At 42.4% G+C, this 18,117-nt stretch overlaps 1 protein-coding gene across 7 annotated transcripts in view; it reads left to right on the top strand.

Annotated features, from left to right (window-relative positions):
* The first annotated feature begins 11,817 nt into the window (after positions 1–11,817).
* PCNX1 (pecanex 1) overlaps positions 11,818–18,117 on the top strand; it is a 172,472-nt gene continuing 166,172 nt past the window's right edge. For 3 of the 7 annotated variants that reach the window (XM_030763392.2, XM_030763391.2, XM_089907904.1), the window contains exon 1: positions 11,822–12,055. In XM_030763392.2, coding sequence (XP_030619252.2) covers positions 11,903–12,055 — 153 coding nt within the window. In that variant the 5' untranslated portion in view covers positions 11,822–11,902. Of the gene's footprint in view, positions 12,056–18,117 lie in introns of all 7 variants that reach the window. The other 4 variants (XM_089907905.1, XM_022570217.3, XM_022570220.3 and 1 more) reach the window with 4 other exon arrangements.

The raw sequence follows: 18,117 nt of genomic DNA on the forward strand, positions 1-18,117 counted from the left end.
GGGTGAGTTACAGAAACTCTCTGGGCCATTGTTTTGCTAATCAAAGTCAAAGAAAACTTAGATTTTTAAATATTTATAGAGAATATTGGGAGTACCTTGAACGTCACAAAGCAAGAAGGGATATCGTTATTAAATAGCATAAAATTAAAGTCAAACGGGAAAAAAAATCAAAGTTAGATTGATTTCTCACACCTGACCAGGATAAATTCTAAGTAGATACAATATTTAAATGTCTAAAATGAAACCATCTTCTATTTTAGAAGAAGGTAAAAGGGAGTTATTCACCATAGAGTGAGGAAGGCCTTTCTCATTATGACACTAAATCCAGAACCATAAAAGAAAAGCTTATATAGTCAATATCATAAAATAAAAATTTTCTGCATAGAAAAACCATAGGCAAATTTGAAAGACAAATGAAAAACTGGGATGGAAATATTTGCAGCTCTATTACAGACCAAAGACTAATTTTCCTTAGCCGGTGAACTCGTACAAATCAGAAAGGAAAAGACCAATAGTGCGACAGGAAAATGGGCAAAGAATATGAACAGGCAGGGCCTGGAAGAGAAAGCACAAGTGAAAGTGATTCAGCCTCACTCACAATAGAATAAATTTTAAATTACACTGAGATATCCATTTTCAATGATCAAATTAGCGAAGACCCAAAAGCCTGATACCAATTTCTGTTGACGAGGGTGTTCTGAAACAGTCACTTTCATACCCTGCTATGGGAGTGTAAGCTGGTGCAACAGCTTGGTAGAGCAATTGGTATTAACTCCTCTTTTACGAATCTATGGCTTAGATAGTCCCCAAATGTGCAAAATGAAACATTGGGTTGGCCAAAAAGTTCGTTCGGGTTTTGGTACGCTGTGGAAAAACCCGAACGAACTTTTTGGCCAGCCCAATATATGCAATATTAACCATTATAGCCATGTTTTTAAAACAAAACATTATTAGCTACCTAAATGCCCATCCCTAGGCATTAAATTAATTGTGGCACATTCATATAATATAATATATAATTATATACAGTATAATACGGTGCAGTGAAAAAAGAATGATGAAGCTCTTTATGTGCTGATACAGTAATCTCCAATATATATTGTTAGGTGAAAAAAGCAAGGTGCAGAAGGGTGTGTACAACGTTATATTTTGTGTACAAAAAGAGAGTTTATATGACTATCTATGTGTATATATATTTTCCTTGTATATACATAAAATATCTCTGTATAGCAGTAGAAAGGATGTTTCACTGTATATCCTTTTGTTTGTTTGGTTGGTTTTTTTTGGATATTCAACTATATGAAGGTATCATCTATTAAAACTTTAAAAAATGAAATAATAATAAGCCAAAATTTGTAAATAAGTCAGTTAATTAATGCATTAAATAAAATCAATTTTATTAATAAATAATTTAATGGCCAGGTTTCTAAACACACGTATGCTTGTCTGTCTGTTCAATCTCTAATCCTCCTCTTTGATCCTTAACATAATCCAGTTTTATTTAGGCACCTGCTCCTCCAAACGTACCCCCTGTGTCTCAGTCCACATCTGGAGCTGCCTGGTCTAAGTGTACTTCTATTCCCATGGCCAGTAATTGGTTCAGGAACCATGGCCAAAGTCAGTGTGTGGCATTGCCCTGAGAACAGGGATTGATTCAAAAATGCTAGAGGCTCCTGGGAAAGAAGTTTCCTTGGTCTTAGGAGAACCTCGCCCAAGTCGATGGCATTTCTATATGGAACCAGTAACTGCTACAGCCATTTTGCGTCTGTGAAGGAAGCGGTCCAAGGTCAAAGCCAACACACAGAGGAGTCATCTCAGGATACTGCAGAAAAATAGATCCAGAGCCACTAATTAAACTCTCTGAAGACTGCCCTACCCCCTGGAATTGCAGTTCTATGAAGCAATACTTTTCCTTACTGTTTATGTGAGTTTGAATTAAATTTTCTGTTACTTGAAGCCATAGGCTAATAATACCCAGATTGCACAGAGGAATATGTTTCCAAGCATCGAAGGGAAACACATGGGTAAGTCAGAAGGAAAAAAATGCCTTCTGAATTTTCTCAGACTTAGCAAACTGCCAAGGTACATGGCATGTGTTGACATAAATCTTTCCAAATCAGGCTCTGAACTCCAATTAGAATATGGTACAGAAATTAAGTTGGGGGGAAGGGGTGGAGACACTGAGCAGAAAGATACCAAACATTTACAGTGGTTACGACCCAGTGGGGGCTCACAAAGTTTTATCTCCCTTTTCTATATTTTCTCAGATTAAAAAATGTGAATATATTATTTTTATGATGAAAAACTACATACCAGTCCAAAAGGCACCTTGGAAACAGAATGGTAGAGAGGCTGGGCCAAGCAAACCCCCAATAAGATAATGTCAGGTTTTCAAATACAAGCCTGAAGGCCAAAAAAGTAAATAAATAAATCTTTTAAAAAGCTCTTCATAGGGCTTCCCTGGTGGCGAAGTGGTTGAGAATCCGCTTGCCAATGCAGGGGACACGGGTTCGAGCCCTGGTCTGGGAAAATTCCACATGCCGCGGAGCAACTAAGCCCGCGCATCACAGCTACTGAGCCTGTGTGTCTGGAGCCTGTGCTCCACAACGAGAGAAGGCCGCGACAGTGAGAGGCCCGCGCACCGTGATGAAGAGTGGTCCCTGCTCACCGCAACTAGAGAAATCCCTCACACAGAAACGAAGACCCAACACAGCCAAAAATAAATAAATAAATTCATTAAAAATATATACATATATCTTTTTTAAAAAAAAGCTCTTCCTAAATTAGAGATCAGGAAGTTTAAGAATTCCTTGTAAACCTGAGGCTGTTAGGAGGGAGGGATTTAAAATAAACAAAATGGAGAAAGCAAATTTAGATTACAGCTGTACTATTTGAAGCAGAGTTCATTTTTCTCTTCTTGAGACAATGATTTTCCCAAATACTTCTGAGATGTCATATTTCTGATCACCCCTCATATGGAGTTTGTTTTCATTTTCTGGTAATTGCCACAGGCCGAGGGTCATTACACAATTGAGATTGGGAGGCTTTAGCATCTTCTGGACCAGGGAGAATTCCAGAGGTAGATGATAAGAGGTTTTTTTCTGTATTAATCCACTGGTCACCTTTGAAGAGTAGAAGGGAGATGAGATCTCCATAAAGGACACTTGAGACCTAGGGTGATCAGGGAGCTAAGAGGAGACCAGGAAGAGGAAGCAATGATCCAGAAGCAAAAAGATTACCTAAGATAGAGACTGAAAAGTGCCTCTTGGACTCTGCAACTAGGAAATCACTGGCAATTTGGGCAAGAGCAGTGATGAGAGTTAAGTTCGAGAAAGATGAGGAACATTGTTTCACCCTTAAGAGACTTGGCCGTGAAGGAGAGGAGAATGAGGGTGGAAGCTGGAGTAGTCAGATGGCTTAGGGACGAGAGGACCTGCTTATAGGCTCAAGGAAAGTGCCAGTGGAAAGAGAATGCTTGCAGTGCCTAAGGGACCCAGGTTAACAGTATGGGTTAGAGAGTGCAGGAGATGGGGCGCAGAGCATGGGTGGAACCATTTCCTTACACCCAACGACACCTCTTCCACTAAGAGAAGAAAAAAAAAGATGCACTCATGTGTAGATAAATTTAGAAGTAGAAGGGCAGGAAATTGAGAGATATAGTCCTATATCCTCTGTTTTCTTTGTGCTTATGGGAGTGAGAATGATATAGATGTCCTGAGAATATTGGTGAGATTATTTTTAAGTCATTAAGAGGGATGCAACAGGCACTGAATAAGAACCAAAGAACTGCCAGGAAGAATCCAGGTAGCAGCTGAGATTAGGGCTTGGAATCTAGGGGCAGTAAAGGAAGATAGGTCCAGTGTTAGGTTTTGGTTGATAGCCAGGGTGGGAGGTAAAGGAGTGAAAAGGCACTAGCCATGGAATAATTGAATTGCAAAACCACGAGACCTAAACTAGATAAGGAAGTTAGGGGAGGAGAAGTGGTTATGGGTGTGGTGGTAGAGGGGTCAGGAGAAAGAACAGAAGGAAGAAATTTTTTAAAAGGAAAGGTCAGAAACAGTGGTTCTCAATACCAGTTTGCAGAAGAATAGGGAGCTTATCAAAAATGCAGATGTCTGGGCCCCATGTCAGAGATTTCAATTTAGTAAGTCTCGAGTAGAGCCTAGGGATCTGCATTATTTTTCCAAGTTATTAATTGCTTTTCAAAAATGGTTAATATGTGAATGACATAAAATTCAGGAAGTACAGAAGACATACAATGAAAAGTAAGTGTCTCACTCCTATGGTAACTTCTGCTGTCATTTTCTCAGATGTCCTATTAGGGATATTCAATACATAATCTTATTCTCTCTCTCTCTATATATAATATATATATACATAATATATATATATATATAACATATATATGACAAACGATAACATATTATACATGCTGTTCCACACTTTTTTTTTCCTTAAAGTTATTTATTTATTTTTGGCTGTGTTGGGTCTTCGTTGCTGGCGCGGTCTGTCTTTAGCAGCGGCGAGTCTTCGTTGCGGTGCGCAGCTTATTTCAGTGGCTTCTCTTGTTGCAGAGCACGGGCTCTAGGCACGCAGGCTTCAGTAGTTGTGGCACGCGGGCTTCAGTGGTTGGGGTGCATGGGTTCTACAGCGCAGGCTCAGTAGTTGTGGCGCACGGGCTTAGTTGCTCTGCGGCATGTGGGATCTTCCCGGACCAGGGCTCGAGCCTGTGTCCCCTGCACTGGCAGGCGGATTCTTAACCACTGCACCACCAGGGAAGCTCTGTTCCACACTTTTAAATTGCACTTAACTATGTATCTTAAAGATCAATCCATGTCGGTTCATTAAAAGCTATATAAATATTCTGGACTTCCCTGGTGGTGCGGTGGTTAAGAATCTGCCTGCCAATGCAGGGGACACGGGTTCGATCCCTGGTCCGGGAGGATCCCACATGCCGCGGAGCAACAAAGCCCATGTGCCACAACTAACGAAGCCTGCTCTCTCTAGGGCCCATGCACCACAACTACTGAGCCTGAGCTCTAGAGCCCATGAGCCACAACTACTGAGCCCGCATGCCACAACTACTGAAGCACCTGCACCTAGAGCCCATGCTCGGCAACAAAGAGAAGCCACCGCAAGGAGAAGCCCGCACACCGCAACGAAGAGTAGCCCCTGCTTACTGCAACTAGAGAAAACCCGTGCAGAGCAATGAAGACCCAGTGCAGCCAAAAAAATAAATAAATAAAATTAAAAAAAAAAAAGCTACTTTAATATTCCATTGGCTGTTTGGAATTCTATTTTTTAATATCAAAAGATGGAAAACAATGGGTGTATATATTAATTCTCTAATTCAGGGATTCCCAACACTGGAGGAGTTTTTCAACACCCTACGTATAGACGTGCCATAACTTGGAAGTCTGTGTTTTTAATAGAACATTGTGATTTGGGTGGTTCATGGACTACACATTGAAAAACACTTGTCACAGGACTTGAGAGCATAATGAGTTTAAAAGATGGAAATACTTAGAGAAAGACAGTGAGAAAACTAGAAAAACAGGGAGGTTTCACTTTGCATAGTGATCTCTACTGATTTTTTTTTGAGAGATTTTATCCCGACTATATCACTCCCCTGGGACATAGATGCAAAATATACTCTTTGTGCATAATTAGAAAAGGCTTATTTATATCAACACTTGCTGAATCCCAGTGACGATAAGCAAAGCAAAAGCAAAAATCAAAACCAAAACCAAAACCAAACCAAACCAAGTCAAACCACATGAACAAACAAAACTAATAAGAAATACATTCCCATGTGCTGTCAAGGTTTCCTTAAAGAAAGCTGTGAAAAATCTCCAAAGGAAAGATCTTTTTATTACATCATTGGGATATTCATTTTTGCCGTTAGAAAAAAGCCACAGCACTCAAAACTAAATGCAATGAGTCTACAACATTGAATTCCTCAGGATTCTTAAATTCTGCTTGGATTTTTTGACTTGGGTTTAGGACTAATTTAGGAAGTAGCCGACTCTGGACTGAAACACAAGTTTATCTGATTCCACACCTCATTATCTTTCCACTACCAAACACTACTTCCCACCAAGGCATGTTCTTGGTGCTCCCTGCCAGGGAAACCAGATATCCAGCCTCCAGAGGTGACACCTGTCTCATTTCTGCATAACTTCAGGCAGATGCTCTAGATGACACTGGTAACTACTAATCAAGTGAGCTTTTCAGGGAATCACCCAGCTTCATCAGTTGGCCCAATAGGTCCTGCTGGAATTATGCTACCCTGGCTGAATCAGAATGGTAAACAAGCTTCTTAATATGGTGTAGCTAAACACATCAGACATCTGACGTAGAAGAATCCTTTAATGTCAAAAGATGGGGAATAATGCATGGGTATTTTGTTTATAATTCAGGGATTCCCATTATTTGGGGAGTTTTGCAATATCCTATACACTTCCCCTTTCCTTTCATTGCCCTGCCCCAAAAGTGTTGTGTGTGAGTTTAAGAAAAGTGAATTGCATTTTTACATGTACATCAGAAGATACCCTTAGGATGACGCAAAACTATAGTGAGTTACTGAACTAGTTAGTGTCAATTAAAACATGTCTAAAGTACTCATCTTATGGAATTGACATTTTAAAAAAACAACAGAGTAGATTGAGATGAGATTTCCAAGAAGGATGAGCTGCTCTTATTTTTTTTATTAAAAAATTTTTTTAATACCTTACTGTTCCCTTTTTATTTTATTTATTTATTTTTCGCTGTGTTGGGTCTTTGCTGCTGTGCAGGCTTTCTCCAGTTGCGGCGAGCAGAGACTACTCTTCGTTGCGGTGCGCAGGCTTCTCATTGCGGTGGCTTCTCTTGTTGTGGAGCATGGGCTCTAGGCGTGGGCTTCAGTAGTTGTAGCACGCAGACTCAGTAGTTGTGGCTCACGGGCTTAGTTGCTCCGTGGCATGTGGGATCTTCCTGGACCAGGGCTCGAACCCGTGTCCCCTGCATTGGCAGGCAGATTCTTAACCACTGTGCCACCAGGGAAGCCCAGCTGCTCTTATTTTACTTATTGATATTTAGCTCCATATCCAGATAGTGGTATTTTACAATTGTATTATGTAAGACTTGGGAAGTTCCACACTCCTCCAACCCCCGCCCCAGCCACCCTTTGACTTTCATTTTCCTGATGTGTTATAAAGTGGTATATAGCTAACGACTAAAAAGAGAATCAGGGAAGAATTCTAGGGCACCTCCCGTCTCTTCCAAATTTCTTCACCTTTATTCCCTATTTCTTCTATGCTGGTGAAATGCTTTTGACTGTTGAAGAGTTACCAACTAAAAGCTAAAACAGATTAAAATCTTTAATTGAAAAGTCATTGCTTTCTGTGTTGCTTTATTTATTCAACTTACATTGACTGTCAATTGATCTTAACAGCTTGCTACTAGGCATTGTGTGACAGGCTGAGAAGAGCCCTGCCCTCAAGGAATGTACAGTTTAGTTGGAGGGATATAAAGAAGTACACATTTAGGTGCCAAAAGAATGGAACATATGAGTTCTCTAGGCTATTCAAAAAATAGATGAATGGGTTTGAAATAGTCATAATGAATCTTAGTAGACAGATGGAGGAGTAAGGTTTTCTAGGTAAGGCACATGGCATCAGTAACAGTATAGAGGCAGAAACTGGTAAATCAATGGGCTGATAAATAAAAATAAATAAATGTGTATGCTGATATTCATGTTAAAAGGTTTTATGTTAGGAAATAACGGGAGCTAAGTTAGAGAAAACAGTGATTCAGGTTGTAGGGGACCTCGAATGCTTGGCTAAGGAGTGTGTCTTTAGTACTCTAGGCACCAGAAGGGAATTGAAAGCTTCTGAGAAAAGGAGGGGCATGGGCAAAGTGGATTGGGGAGATTAATTTGTTGGTGGAATGCAAAATGGTTTTGAAGAGAGATTGGAGGCAACAGGAGGCTATGTGGTCTGAGTTTATGAGAGTTTTCACCAGATTGATTGATCTGGCAGTGTAAAGGAAGGATTGAGCCAGAGAAAGCCTAGGAAGCTAGACATGGAGGAGGGCGTATGAGGTTCTAAGCCTGAGAGAGTGGGAAAATGTTGGTTTCACCAAGAGAAATAAATAAGGGCTGGTCTGGGGGGCATGTGTGTAGAGAAAGACATGGATACCTGCCACATTTAGGTTGCAGGCAGGACATGAGGCTATGATGTCTAAGTGGATCATTGCTACCGCATAAACTGACCAGAGCTGCAGTCTGTATGCCTCTGCTTTGAGGTGGGCTTGGGTGGGGGTTATTAGAAGGTTTTGCACACTCAGCTTTGTCCCTTTCAGGCAGGAGAGAGCATCCACTGTCAGAGCCTTCCGAGTCCTCAAGGGGCCTGGTCAAGAAGTACAATTTTAATAGAATTAGCTGAAAGATGAACACATGTCAGGTGGTGGTTTGGCAGTAAGTCATTGCTGCTAACTTTGACAGGCTAAGTGTCACATTATTAATGGCTTTTATGCATGGCTAAGAGGGTTAACATTTAGCAAATTAGATTCCTCAGTTTTTGTCCTGCTCTTGTACTTTATGGGTATGATAGGGTATGTTACCTTTCTGCGCCTCGGCTTCCTGTTTTTAAAATAGGAAGCTTGTTGTGGCAACATTCATAAATATTTTGAAAGCTACAGATAAAAAGCACTGCAGGATTCTCTCGCCTCCCACCCTCACCCCAAAGACGGAGTCCGTCTCTGGGAAAGGTCATCCATTTCACTGAATTCTTTCAATGGCTAACTCCCTAAGTCAGTTAATTAGCATTTTTCTAAAATGCTTTTCCAGTCCAGAGCTCAAAGATGAAGTCTATAACTGTCTTTTCTATCTCTTGGATTTGCTCATCCTGCTGACCCCTTTTTACTCAGTGGCTGGTGCCATGTGACTCCCACTTCTAGGCTCTTGGATCAAACCCAGCCATACTGGAGGGGAATTAGAGTTCCATATTAATACTCTGGGACCTCAGCATGAAGTAACCATGGTCAGTGTGAAATGCAGTCTCAGTTCTAGGTATTAAGTGCCTCCTTTGTTTCTAAGTCTCCCTCTGTCTGCCAGATCTGGGCTTTGGATACTTGTCTTGTTGCCTTGAGCCCAAGTCCTTGTCCTCCAAACTTGCCCAGTACCTCCCCTCAAGGACCCAAATTCTACTTGTTTTCATCAGTTCCCCAAAGGGAGAGAAATCCAGACCTGGAAGACAGTACTGAGGCTGGGGCCTTGCTATAAGCAACACATTTCCTTAAAGCTTGCCGTGATTTCCCAATTTCTCTCTGCTCCTGGGTTTCCCAAGGCTGCGTAGCCGCTGCCCATTGGCTTACCACACTCGCATCCTCTGTGTTGAACAAGCCTATCCTGGCTGCCTTCCTGGTTGCTGCCGGTTACATACCCTCCAAATACTGTCTTCTGGCTGCACACTCGTCACGATCTAGTTCTGGTCTCCACTTCTTCCAGTCTACCTCACCCCAATTACAGTTAATCCTTTTACATTAAACTAGAGCAGATACTTGCTGGAGTGGAAACTGATGTGGTATTGGAATTTTATCCTTGTTTACATCTTCCTTTGTGTTGGAAAAGCTTGGGATCACTTCCAAAAGCTGCTTAGAGAGCTTTCCTGTCTTCTTCAGGAGAAACGAATGAACACTTGACAATACCTTGTGTCTGTGACAAAGGCTCAAGGCCACTCTCTTAAATGTAAAATTGCATATTTAACCTTAATTTTGCTTTTAGACATACTAATATATTTTAAAGTATATTTTAGCCAGTGTTCATTCACGTCTCTCAATTTCATGTTATTGGAACTTCATGGCTTTGTGCTTATAAGGAAACGAACAAATCAAGGCTGGGGATGGTATTCTACATTGGTAGTTTCAAATTTTAAGGTATATTAAAATCTTCCAGAGGGTTCGTTAAAATAGCTAGGTTTCACACCCAGAGTTTCTCTGGATGCCTGAGAATGTGCATTTCTTTTTTTAAAATAAACTATTCTTTTAAAAAAATATTTATTTATTTGGCTGCACTGGGACTTTTACTTGCAGTATGCAGGATCTAATTCCCTGACTAGGGATTCGAACACCTGGCTGCTTGTATTGGGAGCACAGAGTCTTAACCACTGGACCACCAGGGAAATCCTAAAAATTTGTGTTTCTAACAAGTTCTCAGGCAATGTTGACACAGCTGGTCCTGGGATGACACTTTGAGAACAACTGGCCATACGTTTAAACTGGTCACAGGTGACCAGAAACTGAGCAGTTATTGACCACTTCAAACTCTTATCTGAATGGATAAGGTGGAGAGTGCTGAGAAATAAACTTCCAAAGTTCAGTCCATGCAGTTAGGATGACTGCTGGTTCCAGAGGTCTTTCAACCACTTCTGAGAACTACTTGGGCAATCACTTAGTTTCTTTGTGCTTGGGTTTCCTAATTCATAAAGTAAGGCTAGCCTGTATGCTGCCCTTACAGGAGTATTGTGAAGGTCAAATGAAATGGGTGTGGAAATGTTTGAACTGTAAAGTGGTGTGACTCTGGGAGGTATTGCAATTGTTTTTCAATATTCTTCTTAAAACGTCACCACGGATTTCTTTTGGCTCTCTTGCTTTTCTCATTAATTATAGCAACTTTAATCCAGGAATAGAGAGTACATTTATTGCTATCATAAACTCAAACTTCAAACTCTTTTTTTAAAAAAATTTTATTCAATGAGATCAGACATGCCATATAAACATTACACAGAGCCAAGAATGATTCCCAGACTTTACAGCTATAAAAAGAAAAGTACGAGACCCTGATGTGACTTGGGGTGGAGACGCCGTTAATCTTTCAACCCTGTTTAAATTGGCCCATTAATAAAAATGGCTACAAGTTACAGCACGTTAAAAAATAAAATCACCGTGTACAATGATCAACCTGTCCACCCCATACCTTTACACCTCTTGCAACTTCTGTTAATTTATCTGTCTTTGGAAGTAGTAAATCTGTCCAATCCTGGCCGTGGTTATTTTCCTCAGTCAAGGGCCTCCAGCTCACTTTATGGACCAACACAGTTCTTGCTCAAAGTGGGTGCGTTAGTGAGTTTTCAGCCGTCATCAGCTGTACCTAATTCTTTCCGGCCTTCAAGGAGTATCTCAGATATGAGCCTCATTGTTCCTAGGCCTTTAATAAATATCGTAATTCGTCAGCCAGGATGCTGACAAGGTTTCGGGGGGTGGAAGATCCGGTTTCTGGACTGGTGAAGGAACTTGCCAGCTTCGGGTACCGGGAGCGCAGTGGGGTCTACCACAGCCTCGACTCGCTATCCCCAGAACCTCAGCAGCCCCGCCCCCGGGCGTCCGCGTCCGCTCGCGCTTCCCCCGGGCGCCACCAGGAGGCGCCCGCGGCTGCGGAGGCGCTGCGCGCACCCGCGGGGAGCCGGATCAAGGGGCGGAGGGAGAGGAGAGGAGAGGAGGAGCTGGAGGGGGCGCGGCTTGCTCCCGGTGCCTCCCGGGCGCCGGGCCTCCTTCTCCGCCAGGCTCTGGGCTGGCGGCCGGCGGGGGTCGCGGCGGGGGTCGCGGCGGTGGCAGCGGCGCTGGCGGGCCGCGGGCGGCGGGGGCCTGGCTCCAGCTCCGGGTGTTAGGAAACAAGATGGCGGCGGCGCTCCGAAGGCCGGTCCCCACCTCTTCTCCGCTCTCCTCCGCCCCGCCGCTCGCCTCCTCCTCCTCCTCGATCTCCTCCTTCTGCAGCAACCCCAGCGACCGCAGAAGCGCCGGCCGGCTCTCCCGGAGCTCCGGAGGGGGATAGATTGGGCAGCTGCGGGCTCCGGCGACCAAGGCAGAGCTGGGGCCGGGGCGGGGACGGCGACGGCGGCGGCGGCGGCGGCGGCGCCGGGTGGGGATGGGGTCGCAGACGCTGCAGATCCTCCGGCAGGGGGTGTGGGCCGCGCTCAGCGGGGGCTGGTACTACGACCCGCACCAGGCCACCTTCGTGAACGCGCTGCACCTCTACCTGTGGCTCTTTCTGCTCGGCCTGCCCTTCACCCTCTACATGGTGAGTGTGGGGGCGGGGAGGAGGGCGGCTCCGTACCCTTCTGGCGGGCCGGGTTTCCCGAGTCCGGCGGGCGGTCGCACCTCCCTGGCTCCGGGCTGGGGGTGCGCCCTCTTCCCCTTCCCGGTGCGCGCCCCCCACCATCCCGCGCCCCGGTCCCCTAGGGGCCCGCCGCCCCCCTCGCTCTGGTGCTCCCCTCCCCCACCCGTACTCCCCACTGTCCTCTCCTTGGAGGGCTTCCCCTATTTCAGTGATGACAGGAGAAGCGAATCAGCAGCAGCCTCCGCCTCCCGCCCCCGGGCGCCCAGCCCGTTTTCTGGGAAGTAGTAGCTTCCTAGGCCCCTTCTTCGGGGTTCCTGATCCTGCCCTCTCCAGCCTTTCTAGCCGGGTGGGTGAAGCCCGAGTGGGGCTCCCTGCCTCCGCGTCTGGTGGTGGGCGCCGAGCGTTCTGCTCCCAAGGGCCGCCGCATCCGTCCCTGGCGCGCGTGCTTATCTGCGCTCCGTTCCTCGGGCGCCGGACACCCCTGGGGCACTCCCTGCCCCTGAGGCAGTTCTTGCTCCTCCTCTCCGGGGAGTACCCTCCCTCCACCTCGCCTCTAATACGGGTGCGGAGCCTTTGGAGCCGCAGGGAAGAATGTGTGCCGCTCGGTGCGGAATATATTTTGTGGGGAGTCCGGGCTCTTACTCGCTTAGACGTAGTGGTTGAAAATCTGACTCTCGCCCTTCCTGCCTCTCAAAATCCTGTTTTTGCTTACCAGTGGTTCTTTTCTGTTCGGCTCCGTGGTCAGTGGCTTTTATTTCCAGGCCAGCTTTGGGGGTAGGGAGCGGGGGAGATACGGGGAATCTGGCTGGCATTTCAGCAGATTTGTTTGGGTTGGTTCAAGGCCTTGTACTGATAGGAAAAAAGGAAAGTACTGCCTGTTGATGAATTCAGTACGATCAGTTTCTCCGAACGATCTAGGTTTTTAAGGTATATTTTCACCGAAAGTTGTGAGCGCATTTTCTTTTTCAAAACACATTGGGTTAGGGTGGGGCATTAGGGAGACTAATGTGGAAGAGAGGTGATACTTAACGCTTCAGTTAAAATTTTAAAGTAACCAGAAGGGAGGAAAGATTGGTAACTATTTATTTTAGGAGAATGCCTTTGAATATATTTCTGCTAACGTTGTGGTTCTTCGTGGAGCTGTAGTAAGGGTGCTGGATTAGAAAATCTGGTGAGGATACCCATTTCTTTCCTAAGTGAAGCTCGTTTACACTACTTGGCAGAAAAAGTGGAGGAAGATGTACTAAATTTCACATTCTCAACAACTTTTAATTTTTCATTGAAATCGTTTGGGAGGGACCTGCTGCTAGAGGTAAAAAAGCCGTTTTAAAAAAAATACTGAGTAACTGATGGCTTATTTCTTTAGGGAACTTGTTCAGTCTTGTCACTTTCTGAAAATTGATCACAAAGTGTTATAATTTTCCATTAATTCTGGCCCAGGGAGTTAGTTCTATTTGCACTTCTCTATCTTCCAGGAATATGACATAATTAATGAACAGGTTAATTACTTTGGGTGTAAGAATCCTCAGGCTGTCACAGAGCTCTTTATAGCAGTTTTCTTTTATATCCAGGAGAATTGTGCATTTAAAACTGAAGCTGGTTCTCGGCTAAGACTCTTGGTGTTATTAAGGCGTTATTAGAGCAAATGTAAAGCACTGAGTTCACTGCTTCTTTTTGGGAGTTTATTCAGTTAAATTTAATTCACAAATAAATATTTGAATGTCTACTGTGTGCTGGGCAATTTGCTGGGTTCTGGGAAAATAAAATTGCTTCTCTGACTTCCTTGTTTACGTTAATGGCAATTCTGTTCTTCCTAAACCTTTAAAAAGCTCTCGTTGATTCTTCTCCTCCTCTCTCTTCACATCCCGTTCATCAACAAATCTTGTGGGTTCTATCTCCGAAACCTCACTAGAATCCAGCTAATCATCATCACCACTCCCTTGGTTCAAGCCATCATTATGTTTCTCTTGGGTTGTTGCAGTGTTCTAATGAGGGTCAGTGCTTCCATTCTTTATTCTCTATTCATAAAGATGTCTGAGTGATTCCTTAAAACGTAAGTCAGATCATGGCACTCAGCTCGGAGCCTCCCTTCCCATGTGTTTACCCTCCCCCCCCACTCCACTTGCCTTCTTACAATTTTCCCCATACAATAACTGTGTTCCTGCCTCAGGGCCTTTGCACTTGCTATTCTCCCTCTGGATGACTCCTCCCCTCCAAATATATGTGTGACTTAACATGCTGCACTTATTTCAGGTTTCAGTTATATGTGAGGCTTTCCTTGATAACCACTGTAAAATAGCAACTTCCCAGCTCCTACAATACTTCCTAGCCCTCCTACCCTCCTTTATTTAATAGCACTTGTTCCAAATTGGTATATATTTATTACTTAATGTCTCTCTTATCCCATTAGAATATAAACTCTAAGAGGGCAGAGACTTTTTGTTTACTGCTGTGTTGTCAAGACCTAGTTCAGTGCCAAGCACATAGTGAGAACTCAAATATGAAATGAATGATTAGAAATGAACAAAACACAGCTTTTGCCTTCAAGGAAGTTCAAGTCTAGCTTGGGGATAATGAACAATTACAAGCATTAGAATTGTTGTGAAAAGGTAAGTACAGAATGACCCTGAGCTTTTAGTCAGGGGATTGATCCTAGTCTGGGGGCAGTTAGCAAAGAAGATTGGTAAATGTTTACTTGGAAGTTATCAGCATTATAGAGGACAGTCCAAGCCACAGACTAGAATATCTGGGGAGAAAGTATAATTCATTAAAAAGAAAATGGCTTGGCCAGAACTCCAAAGCCTAACAGTAGTTAAAAATCAGCAAAGGAGACAAGAAAGGTAAAAGGAAAATGAAGAGAGGAACCCATAACAGAAGCCAAGGAAAAAGTTTTTGAAAAGGAGAAAATGGTAAAAAATGCCAAATTGCCCTCCTGAAAGGCAGTACTAATTTAAATTTTCATCAACAGGATTGAGAGTACTTGTCTTCCCACCTCTTCTCAACACTTTGCAAAAAAGAGTGTCAATGGTTGTAAATTTCTTTTTCAACGGAATGTTGAATAAATGATTTCAGTAATATTCTGTTTTTGATAATAGGCAGAATTTGTCTTAAAGTACTTTTTAATCCAAACTTTTCTTAGTCCAAGCTAAGGATGTTTACTGCACTAACATATATCACAAAACAACTTTTATTTGATTTTTCCTATTCTCTGCACTCAGATAATTTTCACAGTTAGGTAATTGGTAAACAAGCAGAAATGTTTCTTTGAGAGAAGATTGATTGCGTCTTTCTGTTATTTTATCTGAGTTAAATCAAACGGTTTTCCTGTGTCTCTGTGCATAGCTGGGGAGGACAGAGAATTATTTTGTAGGTGGGCTAGGACATCTGGGACGCCGGGGTAGTAACACTAGGATAGCACAGAGTAATGGTATGGAAAAGCACAGATTACAACAAGTATTCTGTAGATTCTACTATACTGTTGACTTCTTTAGCATTTCAGATGAATTTTACCAAACCACAGTGGAATAGTTACTGATTCTGATTCCTCTGGTTCCTCTCCGTGTCCCCTTAAAAGTTGATTAAATGCTTTCTTTGCTGGAATTGTAAAATAGTTCACACTTCCTTTCCTTCCTTTATCATGAGAACCTGAAGGGTTGCATGTTTTATAACTTGTACCGTTGGTGCTAGTCTCTGTTGCTTTGTGTTATAATAAGAAAGAAAAGAAAACCTAGGGGAAAGCAAGCCATTTCCTTTTGAGATTTTAAGGGGAAAAAAAAAAAAGTCCTATTTGTAGAGCTTTGTACAAACCAAATAGAAACCTGAGTGCCAACTGCCCTGAGAATAGGGAGGAATATTAGTCACAAATTTGAGAAACTTGAATCATGTATGGCTGTTTTCCTAATCCTCCTCACTCCCTGAAAGTTGTCTAGACATAAACTAAACAGATCCAAGCACCACAGTTGTCATCTTGAAAACTTTGTATTTTGAAATAATTTTAGGTTTACAAAAAAGTTACAAAAATAGTATAGAGATTCTTATATACCCTTTGCCCAGCTTCCTCTAATATTAAAATCTTACATAACCATGGTGCATTTGTCAAAATGAAGAAATTAACATCAGTACAGTACTAGTAATGAATTGTAGACATTATTTGGATTTCACCAGTTTTTCCATTAATGTCCCTTTTCTGTTTCAGGATCCAGCCTAGGATACTATATTGCATTTAGTATCATCGTCTTTAACATGGCTTGCTTTCTTTCTGTTTTCCCTTACCATGCTGGGATTCTATTCTTTAAGGAATTTTACAGTTTATAACAATTAATCAAATTGTGTCTTATAAGAAAAATTAGTGAAAGGTTTTATGTCTGTGATAGGTACATTTTAGATGGAGAAAAGAGGGAGAGTATTCTGAATGATTTTTAAACCAAGCATTGACCGTTAACCTATGTGAGGCTGTTTTTGAATTGAGATATTTTACGTATGAAGAATTGTGTGACATGAAATAATTCTAAAGAAGAAAAAGACTTTAGACCTCATTCACACAAAATGGACACCAGTGTCTTAGCTTCCTCCTATAATGCTGTTTTCCTAATTTATAAATTAGAAGCAACGAGACAAATGCACAACCATATTACAAGGTAGACTGTGACTAATCCCGTATGTGTCGTAAAGTGTTCAGGAATTGGAAGGAGGATGCAGTTATTTCCTAGAAGGCTTTATGCAGAGGATAATTCATACATTCACAACCTTGACTGTATGCTGGGCACTGTGGAAGGCCTTATGGTGGGGGACCTTTATAAGGTTTGTTATTTGTGCTGGAACATCATTTCCCATAATCTTCCCACCAGGCAAGTGAATCTTTGTTCTATGGAAAAGATCATTTAGTGAAAGAAGAGGTGTTCTTGGGTGTAACGGTTTGCTCTGCTATCAAGTATTTTATTGTAATATATCCAACATGTTAAAGCTTTCTTAAACCTTGTTTAATTGTTCAAAGTTATAGTTCCTAGAATTTATAAAATTTAACATGATATCTAACATGGTTAGTGTTTTGTTCCAAATTTCCCTTTCATTGTTGGCTTTGCCTTTGATTTGGTAATCTTACACAACTGCTGACAAGTGTTTATAGCATCGTTTTTGTTCACATCATTATGCAATGTCAGTGGTACTCAAACTTTCACTGTGTATCTATCTTGGCTTTCTTCCTTATTAAAGAATATCTGTAGGTAAAACATGGAAAGTCAAAGTAACTAAAATCACAAAGTGCACCACATAGCTCTTCACACTGTTCTAGGCATTGGCAGGTGGCTTTCAGCTAATTATAACTCTATATTTTTGCTCACTAGTGGGGTGAGCAGAATTAGAATTCTCCATTGGATGGTTTCAAACTACCTGCCCTCCACTCCTCTGCTCATTCTGAGTAACTGCTCTTCCCTTTTCCTTCTGTAGCAAGGTGCACATCACAACACAGGCTGGCGTGAGGCTGATGTTGAGATAATCCTGAGTCTGCTTTTTCTTTTCTTTTAAAAGGAAGTTACTCAGCAGCTTTGGAAGATTATTAGGAATTCTTTTTATATTCCTTACTAGTGTCTCTCATGATACTTCACTTGAGAATTGCTGGCCTGCCATATGACACAGGCTTCTACACAAGGGATAACATAGGACAGAGCTGCCATTACCTTTCTTCTTAAAAAAAAAAAAAAAAAAAGCCCACCATCTAATAACTGGGAATCAATTTGCCTGCATTCCTATTTTGCTTTACTCCAATAAATCAGTATCTGGGGGAGATTCCAGGCAAGTGTATTTTGAAAAGCCACTCCCCCTAGATGTACCAACAGAAAAAGCCTGTAGGTGATTGCTGGTGAACACCTCATGCTAACAGTCACTACCTGGGAGTTTTAGTCTATTATTTGTGACTGTCTGAAAATACCTTATTGTTTCCTGCTTAGGTTGCTGGTTTAACTCATCTCCTTTTTTTCAGCAGTGAATAAATTACTGAATAACTTTGACTCTGGCTGTAATAGGGG

Source organism: Delphinapterus leucas, chromosome 2 (genome assembly GCF_059928025.1).
Source record: "Delphinapterus leucas isolate spDelLeu-1000000601 "Yukka" chromosome 2, BTC_Dleu_Yukka2, whole genome shotgun sequence".
Taxonomy (NCBI): domain Eukaryota; kingdom Metazoa; phylum Chordata; class Mammalia; order Artiodactyla; family Monodontidae; genus Delphinapterus; species Delphinapterus leucas.